This window comes from Cebidichthys violaceus, unplaced genomic scaffold (assembly GCF_023349555.1).
Source record: "Cebidichthys violaceus isolate CVI_PGR_0920_01 unplaced genomic scaffold, fCebVio1.0.p SCAF_6, whole genome shotgun sequence".
Taxonomy (NCBI): Eukaryota; Metazoa; Chordata; class Actinopteri; order Perciformes; family Stichaeidae; genus Cebidichthys; species Cebidichthys violaceus.
In genome coordinates, this window is record NW_027176816.1 from 14,582,782 (window position 1) to 14,595,773 (window position 12,992).

The following is a 12,992-nucleotide window of genomic DNA, read 5'->3' on the forward strand; positions in this document are numbered from 1 at the left end:
GGTGTGTTTATTCATCTTTAAATTTAAAATTTTAATTGTTTGTGTTTTGAACATATAGTGAAAAAAAGACATTTACTTGCATTAAAAAATGTAAATAGGCTACAATACAGAATTATTTATTGAATGAACACTATTAATATGGGTTTCATGATATGTAATTTACATTTAACAGCGACACCTCAGTGGTTTTTATGCCAGTTCAAAACTGACTTTCTCATTTCGTACAGCATGTATCATCTTTAAGTGGCAGTGAACAGTATTTAACAGTGTTTATCAACTTTAATATATATCATATATTGGTCCAAATTTGTAATTGGAAGCTCATGTGTACAGTGTCCTCAGCCTGGACTTATTTAGTTCTTATTTAGCTTCTTATTTAGTTCCTGCACAGCAGTCAGACAGACCAGACTGCTTTCCACTCGGCTAGTGCTAGTAGTATAAATAGTGTTAATGTAGTCAACGTTCGAAGATAATACCAGACCTGAACACGATGCTTTCAGAATAAAGTAATGACACTAGACGGGAAGCACCAGGCGACCAGTGCAAATTTAGGAAACTAAAACCAGGTCCGCCCGCCTCTAAAGTCTACGAATCCGCTTACTAGCCTTTATATTCGAAGCTTTCAATAGTATGACAACTGCAAATTCCTTCGGTTCAATATTTTAAGTGGGTATTGTTTCAAACTACGTTCAAGAATAAACGTTAGTGGTGCTAGTCGAAATTTATGCAAAAAAATAAACAAATATCGTTATCCATATAGGCATTTATTCTGAAGGTTGTTGCCGGAAACCCTCCCAGTGAAACGCACACGCACGCGACAAGAGGATTGTTGTGTCTGCTACTGGAATCAGGAGAAAGCTGAAGCATAGTGAAGATATGAAGCAGTTGCTAACTTTGCGTGTCCTCGTGTAAGTTCACCCGCGGCTCGTTGAGCTGCTCGGACAGCGTTACAAGTGGCGGACCGGCTTCTCGCCGTTTTGGCGGAGGGAGTGTAAGTAAATGAACGCGTTGTTTGGAGCCGTTAAACAAAGAGCTTTTCTTCCCTCTAACGTTACCATTGTTACTGAGCGGAGCGCCTCTTTTCTCACCGATTCAGAGGTGGTCCGTCTGTAGAAGTAAGCAAACTACTCTGAAGTCTTTCTTCTTTTAAAAGGTTCATGCACGCGTGGACTTTAATGCTGTGTAGTTACGTTAGTTTAATTCATTCACACATTCAACTAGCCAATCCAAGTAACCACTGGGCTACATTGATTTGATACAAGGCGTTCCAGCTAGACAGCGTGATCATTGTTGTGTATAGCAGATATTAAATCAGTCTTTTCTCGTTTAACAATCACAGCTTGATATTGAACCGATGGGTACACAATGTGATCCTGTGTGACAATCAGCTTTATTGGCACATTTAAGGAATTTGACTCATGAATTTGACTTTTTCATTGCTCTCAATGTACTTACACAGAAACAGACAAAAACCGCTGAGAACAAGGACAACAAAGTGGAACAAATCAGGGCAAAGAATAGACCGAGCTGTTCAACACCAGTGATCCCAGTGCGGAGAGAATGACACGCCAGACTGCATTCAGAGTGTGTGACACATGGGGAGCCACACTTTACATTGGCATGCATCAAACTTGTACAACTGAATCCCCACGACTAAGTGCAAGAAGACAACTTGTTGCAAGTGCAAAGTCAGCAACTTACAAAACAACTTTACCAAATAAAAATGGTTCTCAAAGAGTCAAAAAACACCTGTTATATGTCAAGCAAGCTGATACTAGCACTAGTGCATGTGCTAAAACACTGGGCAACAGTAACCGGCTGTGTTCGCATTGCATTCTTTGTGTGTTTGGTCAGCAGCAGTGGGGGCTTGGTCCCGGGTCCACGTGGCTTGACGAGTTTGCCGTGCTGCTTGTGTTGACAGGTGAGGGGCGCCCTGTGCTCCAGTCATGACCTCTGGGAATGGGAACACTAACAGCAACAGCAGCCAACACAATGGAGAGAGCAAACCGGCCCAGGCCCTAGTCAAGTCCCACATCCTCACCCATCTGATAGAAGGCTTCGTTATCCAGGAGGGGGCTGAGCCTTTCCCTGTGAGTACCGCAGCCCTACACGTGTCCTTCTGTAATGTCCCAATACACAGACACAGAATCAGATCATCACATGACAGACGGGGACGGTGAGTCGGCTGTCTGTAGTGGCCGCTCTCAAACACACTGACCTGTAGACCAGGAGTGGAGACTAAAAATAATTGACGTTACGTGACTTTGTTTCCAACCGATCTGTCTGCTGACTGCTCAGGTTTCCTGCCACCTTGTTAGTGATGTTACTGTATTGTAGCCTGTAACTTGGTGAATACAGTGTTATTATAAATAGTAACAATGCCTTTACGTTATAGTTTTCTGAAGAACCATGAAAACTAGGCAAAATGATTTGATAATGTTAGAGACACACTTTTAACACATAATGAAACAACACACAGTCATTTACTTGTTTTTTTGTGTTTACTGTTGTTCAGCTGTGATGTGATGAATGAATGCAGAGGAGACAAGCCGAGGTGGAGAAGCAGACTGAAAAAGGATGTGCAGTGAATTTATGGCTGTTTACTTAGTTACTCCCTAGTATGAACAATCAGAAAATTCACTTTAGTCTCTCTCATGAACGTCTTTTAGTGAGTAATGTTCTGCCCTCATAGTTGTGGGCCATCAGTAAGGTTCCCCATTTACAAACAATCCAGGATGTGAGCAGCAGGGCGCAGAAAACCTGTTTAGAAATGTAACAATGCAACGTAGTAGAAATTATATAATGCCAACCTACTGAGAAGTGAACTGTGTCCCAAAACATTAGCCTATGACTAGAATCATTAGATGACTGCATTAAACACACACAACATGGCTCACAACAAACAACACAGGATTTAGTATGTCTAATTTATTTGTACACCTGTTGGATTGTTTTTTTCCTCTGAAAAGGGAAAGGCATGAGAACGTAGTGAAAAGCCATCAGTCCACACTGCTGTCACCAGGTGACACACTGAAGCTCTACCCACACATCAAACTGATCATAAAGCATTGATCACTATCTGACACACCTTTTCCACCCATCGCGTTTATGTTTTCTGCAGTTAAAGACACAAAAACAACTTTTCATGGCATCTATCCATGAGCTCTCGGTCACTTTGTTTTGTGCAACAGTATCAGCTGATATGATGAAGTGTGTTTTGTCTGTCTGCAGGTGGAACGTCCATCTTTCTCCATCGAGAGCATAAGGAGGCACACTGCAGACTCAAAGATGGATGGCCTCTCAGCAAAAGGTAAAGCTAATAGCACAGCTTCACTGCTTTCAGACCAGTAGCACAGCTTCACTGCTCTCAGACCAGTAGCACAGCTTCACTGCTCTCTACCTGCTGTTAGACGATTGGACTTAGCACTCATTTTGGCGTCTTGCATAAGCGATCTCATTCTTCTTGAGATCATGACCACAGATGCATGCTGGGATATAAATCAGCCAGTAAACTGAGAGCTTTGCTTTCAGGCTCAGCTCCCTCCTCTTCATGAGTCCTGTACAATGCCTGCATCCCAGCTACAGGGGCGCTATGACAGGATACAGTGTGCTATGTCCTGCGCCACTTAGTCCATGTCTCTACGAGGAAGGGAGGGACCGGTGATGGTGCCTCTGCTGGTGTTGGTCTGAGTGTGTTTTGGCTGTGTTCCCTCAGAGCTAAAGGTCCAGAAGGAGCCCATGCTGACCTGTGAGCTGTGTGGAAAGGTGGACTTCGCCTACGTCTTCAAAAGGTCCAAGAGGTTCTGTTCTACAGTGTGCGCCAAACGGTAAGGCAAGGCAGTGAAGACATTACTCTTGGTTTTCTTCATTTCTACAATTCACCCTGTGGTGGAATGTGTGTCCCCGGTCAAGTTTTTAATCCGGACCCTAGTCCTTTTATATTGGATTTCTGCTTCTATTTACCTAAATGTAGATTAAGGACAACTAAACTTCTCATATCTTATGTTAGGGGCTGCTTGATCGAAATACTGAAGGTCCTGGTTTAAAATGACTTGTTGATCATCTTGAGTTATTGATATGATCTGATAAAAGTTGAACTGGAGAATGCGACTCCTGAAATTGATGTAACGTGATAGGCTAGAGAGAGGACGTCTCACTCTGTTGGAGTGGTTGGGACTAAAAAAAACAAAGCGGAAGTTATTTTTCCTTAACTTCAGTTTAGGAAGTGAACCCTTTGGAATCACCTACATTTATGCATAATTCATCTGCAACGTTGTCTGATTTTCTTAAAGTCACTATTAAAGACTAATAGGGCAGTGTGATATGGCCAACATCTTCAATCCCAATTACGGTTATGTCATATCTCGATAATGACATCATGATATAGCATGTTTTCTGGTAATTCAATGAATGAATAGTCTATATGAAATGAGCACATTGTTTTTTTGTATAAATTAAATACTTGACAAATTAAAAGTTTTTGCTCATTTACTTAAAACTTTATCCAAATCATCATATTTTCTGAGACATTTGAGTTACATATGCTTGTTATCAGTTTAGACGTATCTGTGTATCAGGATATCTTGATGTATGATTTCATCACGATATAATTCCTTTGAAAGATGATAAATGCTAGTATTGAATTCACCCAGCCCTACAAATACACTATGTAAACTAATAACACTCCAGTAACTGGTTTCCAAATTGGCATATTTATTAGATAATAATAAAAGTATAAAAAATTAAAAATATGTCTCAGCAATAAGAAGAATGTAGGGCCAACATGGTGATCAATGAAGGTCCCTATGGAGGAAAGCACAGTCCTCTCCTAAAATACATCTGTAATTTTCACTTGCATGTTCAGCGGAATGCTGCACTGACTGTGGGAAAGGAGAGCAGCTTTGAACAGCAGCAGGCCTGTTACTGGTGCTGCAAAAGAATACAGATAAGAGTCATGAAGTATGGAATGATCTGTATGCAAACTGGTGAGGGGCCAGGCTTACTGGGATGTAGTTTTTGACGTGCTGGAGAACAGAATGGGGGTGAGTGCCACAAGGCGATAGTCCTTTAGACTGGACACTGCAGACTTTTTAGCTATAGGGACGATGGTGGCTGCCTTGAAGCAGGTGGAACTCTCTCCTGTGACAGTGGTTTGGCAGTTTTATGACTGTGGACCTGTGGTTTGGCACTGACGGAGGTACAGACCTGTACACAATGTTAATATGTTCCAACTGGTCGTGAAAATAAACAATAATAGAAATAACCTTCGATTCATTCTCAGGCTGGGATCTTTAAGACTGAGTTCCATTTTACCATGTTAACTTTTGTTTTGTAGCTACAATGTAGGGTGCACAAAGAGAATGGGTCTGTTCCCAAATCGTCAAACCACCCTGGAGAACATGAAGAAACAAAGAGCACTGAACGGAAACCTAAAAAACGGCAGTTTAGACTCTAAAAAGAAGGTGGGATTTGATTTGAAATCTTATTTTGTGCAGTTCCTTACAGTAAAAACTATATATATATATATATATATATATATATATATATATATATATATATATATGTATATGTATATATATGTATATGTATATGTATATATATATATATATATATGTATATGTATATATATATGTATATATATATATATGTATATATATATATATATATATATATATATATATATATATATATATATATATATATATATATATATATATATATATATTATATATATATTATAGCTCTTATCTCTACATGTCGTCATGTCAGAGGCAGATGGAATGAAAGTCTTGGCTCAGTCTGACAGAAGTGTTGTAACGAAGCATGTCTGACTACTCCCTCTGTATAGAAGCCTGCTGCTGCTCTGTCCACCGGTCACTCGGTCTACCCTGCACAGGGAGAGTCCAGCCAATGTTCAGACTTGTCCGGCTACGAAAGACCCCCATCCCCCCTGTCGGACTCCCAGCCCCACAGCTTCCTGCCCAGTGACCCCGGCCAGTGGAACATTGAGGACGTCTACGAGTTCATCTCCTCTCTGCCAGGTGGGCGATGCCTCAAATCTCTCGGGGTTATCTGTTACATCCAAACGTTGTGCCGATCTTTGCTGCCCCCTTTGATAGTGCCAGTGTACAGGTGACGGAGGAGAGGGGAGGCATGCAACCAAGGTTCCAGGCCGGACTCAAACCTGGAACGCTGCTATCACATGTACTGTACATCCTCTTTTAAGGCCCTGAAAACCCATTTTCACTTTGTTACTGTACGCGATGAATACAGTTTTCTGCCAAAGTTCAAACTGTTTTGTTTATTTCCTTTTTGACTTAGTTTTGGCTATTTCACACAAGTGATTTCTGGATTAGTGCTTTTGTATGAGCTTCTCTCTGATTGGTTTGAATTTACTTCCATGCACCAATCACAATTTAGCAACTATTTCATCCAAATCTGAAACCAGTTGTTGGGTTAGAATTATCGGTGTACTCTTTTAAATAATCTATAAGAATGCTTTCTTCCACACACTTTAAGTTTGATCATTGATCGTATTCAATGATGAATAAAGGAAAGACTTAAGATTTAAAATCAAGTTTTCAAGTTTTCGTCAGACTTTATCACATTTCCCTTAATCGGTAATCTTTTAACAAGCATTCATTACTTTTAACAGTCATTAATTACCTTTTAACAAGCATTCATTACCTTTTAATAAGCATTCATTACCTTTTAATAAGCATTCATTAAAAAAGCCTGGAGGGTGTCATGTTGGAAAAAACTAAAGTGTGTACACAATTCATTTTATACCGTGCTCTCAAATTACTGTAGCATTAAAAGATCAGTCTGGTAATATTTTGTATAAAGCAGCTGGTCACTGTGGTTTTTATCAAGCGTTACTCATCCAGGTAGAAAGAGTGCGTTTGTCTGGGACTATTTTCAGCGGCGGATGAATCCACATTTGGCGCTCTAGTGAGTATTTGGACGTATTGCTGGAACAATGTTGAATGTAGCTTCACAGCTGTATAAAAAATAGAATGCTGAGAACAAATTAAATTAATCTAACAATTTTAATATGAAGGAATTAATTCACTATTTATTCTTTTTTTATCACAGCAGTTGGGGATGAGTATAGTGTTTTTATACATTGTATAAATCCTTTGCCAAATGTGCCAGTACTTGATATAAGAATCCCCATCAAATAGAATCAAGAGCCTTTTTAACATCTGATTATTAATATGATCAATCATGTGTGGGGGCTTTTTCTATTACCTTAATTGAATTTTAAGACATAAGATTGTCATTATGCTCTTTGACAAAAAGGGGTCGCTGTAATGAATTTAAAAGGTTGGGATTTGTGGAGCCTCCAGGCTAGTGATGTTGGAGCTTTTGGACCGGCTTCATCAATCATATTTGTTTCCTCTATCTCCTCTGAGAATTTAATGATTTCCTTTATATTTGCAACCGGGCAGATGGATGGATTGATCTTAGTGGTACTACAAGTAACTTTTCCAGATCCTCAAGTTGATCTAGTACATCAAGTAGTTTTGAGCTTTTAACTTTTCTTAAATAGCAGTCTGAGCTATGATTTTTCCGCTAAAGAAGCCTTTGGTTGCATCCCACAATAGAACCGGATGACTTCTCCGGTTGACTTCTGCTCTAAATGTAGCACTCTTCAACATACCTGTGTTTAACCTCCATTACGTTTCCTTTGGAATACAATCTAGGTGTCTCTCCAATAATATACAGTTGTGGTCAAAAGTTTACATACACTTGTAAAGAACATAATGTCATGGCTCTCTTGAGTTTCCCCGTTATTTCTACAACTCTGATTTTTCTCTGATAGAGTGATTGGAACAGATACTTCTTTGTCACAAAAAACATTCATGAAGTTTGGTTCTTTCGTGACTTTATTATGGGTTAACAGAAAAAGTGATCAAATCTGCGAGGTCAAAAATATACATACAGCAGTGCTAATATTTGGTTACATGTCCCTTGGCCATTTTCACTTCAATTAGGCGCTTTTGGTAGCCATCCACAAGCTTCTGGCAAGCTTCTCGTTGAATCTTTGACCACTCCTCTTGACAGAATTGGTGCAGTTCAGTTAAATTTGATGGCTTTCTGACATGGACTTGTTTCTTCAGCATTGTCCACATGTTCTCAATGGGATTTAAGTCAGGACTTTGGGAAGGCCATTCTAAAACCCCAATTCTAGCCTGATTTAGCCATTCCATTACCACTTTTGATGTGTGTTTGGGGTCATTGTCCTGTTGGAACACCCAACTGCACCCAAGACCCAACCTTCGGGCTGATGATTTTAGGTTATCTTGAAGAATTTGAAGGTAATCCTCCTTCTTCATTATCCCATTTACTCTCTGTAAAGCACCAGTTCCATTGGCAGCAAAACAGCTCCACAGCATAATACTACCACCACCGTGCTTGACGGTAGGCATGGTGTTCTTGGGGTTAAAGGCCTCACCTTTTCTCCTCCAAACATATTGCTGGGCATTGTGGCCAAACGGCTCGATTTTTGTTCCGTCTGACCACAGAACTTTCCTCCAGAAGGTCTTATCTTTGTCCATGTGATCAGCAGCAAACTTCAGTCGAGCCTTAAGGTGCCGCTTTTGGAGCAAGGGCTTCCTTCTTGCACGGCAGCCTCTCAGTCCATGGAGATGCAAAACACACTTGACTGTGCACACTGACACCTGTGTTCCAGCAGCTTCTAATTCTTGGCAGATCTGCTTTTTGGTGGTTCTCGGTTGACTCTTCACCCTCCTGACCAATTTTCTCTCAGCAGCAGGTGATAGCTTGCGTTTTCTTCCTGATCGTGGCAGTGACAAAACAGTGCCATGCACTTTATACTTACAAACAATTGTTTGCACTGTTGCTCTTGGGACCTGCAGCTGCTTTGAAATGGCTCCAAGTGACTTTCCTGACTTGTTCAAGTCAATGATTTGCTTTTTCAGATCCATGCTGAGCTCCTTTGACTTTCCCATTGTAGCGTTTGTGGGCGTTTGTATCCAATGAGCCCTATTTAAATGGCCTCAGAGAAGTCACCAGCTGTAGTCACTCATAATCACTCACAAGACGTTAAGAGGCCATGCTATGAAGCTCATTTCATTGACACAACTTTCTAAGTCACCAAAATTGCTAATTCATGTTGCTGTATGTATATTTTTGACCCAGCAGATTTTGTCACTTTTTCTGTTAACCCACAATAAAGTCATGAAAGAACCAAACTTCATGAATGTTTTTTGTGACAAAGAAGTATCTGTTCCAATCACTCTATCAGAGAAAAATCAGAGTTGTAGAAATAACTGGAAACTCAAGAGAGCCATGACATTATGTTCTTTACAAGTGTATGTAAACTTTTGACCACAACTGTATATAAGTGTAGCCCACAGTGATCTGACAAGTCCCTCTGACCAATGCTATGTACGTAGATTGTTATTAAACATGAGACAATAATCATTTCTTTTATAGGAGCAGTTCTGATATATCTCTAAGACTCTTTAATAAATAATAATGAATAAAACTCAACTTGCTTATAGATACAGTCAGTTTGGTGACAACTGATTGACGATAGTGATCAAGGTGGTTACCATGAGACATTAGTGCAGAGCTGTGGAGGAAGCTGACTGTTGGTGGTTTGTGGCTGCAGGTTGTCTGGAGATTGCGGAGGAGTTCCGTTGTCAGGAGATCGATGGACAGGCGCTGCTGCTGCTGAAGGAGGACCATCTCATGGGAACCATGAACATCAAACTGGGCCCTGCACTCAAGATCTTTGCCCAGATTAGCACGCTCAGAGACTCGTAGCCCATCTCTCTCTCTCACACACACACACACACACACACACACACACACACACACACACACACACACACACACACACACACACACACACACACACACTGCTGTCAAAGGTAGTTGTGCTGTGACTGGACAAACACGATGTGCTCAGGACCACACATGATGACTTACATGTGAGTGTAGTTCAGGTAGCAGGCCATATAGTTTGATGGTGGTTTTGTCACGGCCTGCTGAACACGAGGACATCAGCTGGGACTGTTGGACTCACTTCTTACACTGATAGCATCCCTCTGGCACTACTTGAGGAAAACTTCCCCCATAGTTTGACATGACTGTTGTTAGGTAGGCTGTGTATCGTTGAGAACATATTGTTTTCATAATGTACTACTGTGCCCTGGGTTCCTGCAGGGGAACGTTAAGGTTAGCAGTGGATCTGTTTTGGTATTTCTCTCAGCAGCATGAATGAACAGTTCAGATCTGCTCGCTGTTTCAGCTCAACCTTTTGGAAAACACGTGCATCCTGTGCAGAGCTGCAGTCACTTACATATCAAGGCCCTGAACTCTGGAGATAGCACTGAGCTGCTTATTAACTTCATTATACGGAGAATTTTGAAAATACAAACTCAGTGGATCGTAGCAATCTTTTTAAAAAGTTGTAAAAGTTGGAAAATATCAGGTGGAGGATGACTAAGGAAACACGATTCTACACTGATCAAGAACTCTGCAAGGTCTCTTTTGATTAAAGTCGATACAAACCAGGTAACATCAAGAGAAACAAAGGAGAAGGAGGAATGTAAAGAAGGGAGGTTATAGAAAGGAGACCACATGGAAAATAGCCACGCCCCTTTCATCAATTGATCAAAGATGCTTGGGGGGGTTGCACTACTTTCGCACCTGCCGGTGCTAAGCAACTAAAGCCTGGGTGCTGAATGATGATGATGATGATGATGATGATGATGAAGAAGCGGTAATTTAGCAGTAATTTGTTTGTGACAATTTGTTTGACCTTTCAACCGGATGTTGTGACGTCCTTCAACGGTGAGGGTGAAGCAAGTCAAATATTCTGTGGGATGGATGGTAAGGCTCTGGGTAGTCCTGAACTAAAATGATTAATTTATGTCATTTAAGTGAAGAATAAACAGATATCACCATAATGCCTAAATGGATTTGAGGGCACCAAAAACCCCTTAAATCCATTATTGTCAATGTAGAGGCACTGAAGGCGCTCAAACACGAGAGCGACGCCGGCAATTTTTTCCCGAGAACCTCGAGGAAATTTTTTTTTAACTTTTATAAATGCTGCAGCGTGCACCGCATGTCACGTGACGAGGAACAAACAGTCTTTTCTTTAAATAACAGTCTACGGTTGAAAGGTCAGCCAAATGAAGCAGTAAAGCTACTGGGAGGGATTTATGGTGCTGGAAATCCTTTTATCTCTGTTTAGTTTAGTCAGTGAGGCTTACTGCCAAATTCATCATTCCAGCGCAGCTTTTAGTTGCTCAGTAGCAGCAGTGCAAGTGACTTCAATGGAAGATGTTTTTCTTGGTGATGTCTAAGATGCATCGATCTGACTTTATCAGTCCTGATACAGATGTCTGGGCTTTGGGAATCGGCTGATACCAAGTACCAATCACATGCCTGTGTTTAATTAATGAGCTGTATGCCTCACTGTGTGGAAGAGACCAGGTCAATCCAGGACAGTTTCTTAATTGTAATAATTTAAGAACGATTGGGCTGAAAACCGATGGTGATGATTTTACAAACACACTGACTCAATAAAGCTGTTGTTTCCAGGGTGTGTCAGCGTCTCTGTACAGGGGCTGGACATGAACACATAAACATGGAATCACATTGATTGTGCTCCTCAGTCATGTTTGAGTAGTTTGTGAGAATGTTGAGCTACAGTTGATCAGAAGGTGACCACCCCCCTCACCCCCACCGGTGCAGCTCAGTACGAGAAAAAGAGAATGAGTGCTAACATGAATTTTCTCACGTTCCACTCTGCCGTTTAGTGTTGCAGCAGTGGTATTACAGTGATCCGGTAGAGTATTCACACAGGAAGTGACTGCTATAAGTGCCTATGGTGACAAAGTGACACAGGTGTGATTCAAGTGTGAAAGCTATGGATTGTTTGTTTGTCATTTCATTCTACTTTTGCCAAAGTCAAGTGAGTGTCACTGCTGAATTACTGCTGCACATTTCTGGTGACGTGTGTCAAAGCCGAGGTTCCCATTTTTGAGCCTCATGAATAATGGACAACCACTCAAAGTGCATTCATTCACTCACTCACTCACTCACTCACTCACTCACACACACACACACACCCCAATGGCACTGTCTGCTGATTAGTGGACAACCGGCTCTTTCTCCTGAGCCACAGCCTGTTCTTAAATGTTTGAAAAGTTGCATTCCAAAGTGTATTATCCCATATTTTTTTGTAGAAAATAAAGCTACATGTAATTCATGAACATTGTACAAACTGAGGTCCCTATGTCATCATAACTGCCCCATCATATCATTTAGTAGTGGCATTACAAAATGTCCAAAACCTGTCATTTATTTATAATCGGCTTAACAATCCTGTTGTGAGATGTCATTTGTTTACGGTCTCTCCTTTTGGTAGAAAGCTGCTTTCTGTACAGTAGTGTAAGTTGAAATGCAGTGGTGATTGGGTCATGGCTGTGACTTGACAAGAGACGGAACGCATGAAATGCATGAAAAAAAAAAAATTCTGTGATTATTATTCATAATGGTTCATCGTTGTCCTTTATGCCTCCTGGCATGTAGGGCAGCAACAAAAGTCTTCCACTCCCGTCTGTCCTGGGCGAGTCGCTGGATGGTGCCCCATGGTGGTTTAGGCTCTGCATCTCCTTCTCCACAGTTTTTCTCCATGTGTTTCTTGGTCGACCTCTTTTTTTTTTTCCCTTCTGGTGTCCATTGTAAGGTTGTTCTTGAAATATCAGCAGGGTCTTTTCTCTACACATGTCCTATCCAAGTCAAAGACATTTATAATGTTTGTTGGTTAGAGTTACTGGCCTCTGACTTATTGAACATTTGTCTTTTTTTAAATACAGAAAACCAAATGTTTACGCTCTAAAATCAAACCATTATGTTGGAGCCATAATGTGGTTTTGTTGTTTTATTTTGTCTTTGAGGGAAACATGTGGTGGGTTTACACATAGCAGTTCTGACACTGAACACAG

General features: G+C 40.8%; 1 protein-coding gene across 4 annotated transcripts; it reads left to right on the forward strand.

Moving 5' to 3' along the window:
- The first annotated feature begins 852 nt into the window (after window positions 1-852).
- Window positions 853-11,582, forward strand: LOC137889723 (polyhomeotic-like protein 2). Of its 4 annotated transcripts, none has more exons than XM_068733718.1 (7): window positions 853-991; window positions 1,922-2,090; window positions 3,232-3,310; window positions 3,716-3,827; window positions 5,336-5,462; window positions 5,849-6,041; window positions 9,641-11,582. In XM_068733718.1, exons 2-7 carry the CDS (start codon window positions 1,947-1,949, stop codon window positions 9,793-9,795), a joined length of 810 nt encoding a protein of 269 aa, XP_068589819.1. In that variant the 5' UTR covers window positions 853-991; window positions 1,922-1,946; the 3' UTR covers window positions 9,796-11,582. The 4 variants fall into 4 exon arrangements, with proteins under 4 accessions (XP_068589819.1, XP_068589822.1, XP_068589821.1 ...); XM_068733721.1 differs by lacking the exon at window positions 9,641-11,582 and adding an exon at window positions 6,120-6,257; XM_068733719.1 differs by lacking the exon at window positions 853-991 and adding an exon at window positions 1,060-1,115.
- Window positions 11,583-12,992: the final 1,410 nt, after the last annotated feature.

Bases quoted from the DNA above. Each gene is read 5' to 3' on its own strand.
- LOC137889723 (XM_068733718.1), top strand. From the start codon at position 1,947: ATGACCTCTGGGAATGGGAACACTAACAGCAACAGCAGCCAACACAAT. The intron at 2,091-3,231 runs GTGAGTACCGCA...GTCTGTCTGCAG, and splicing joins AGGGGGCTGAGCCTTTCCCT to GTGGAACGTCCATCTTTCTC. The intron at 6,042-9,640 runs GTGGGCGATGCC...TTGTGGCTGCAG, and splicing joins GTTCATCTCCTCTCTGCCAG to GTTGTCTGGAGATTGCGGAG.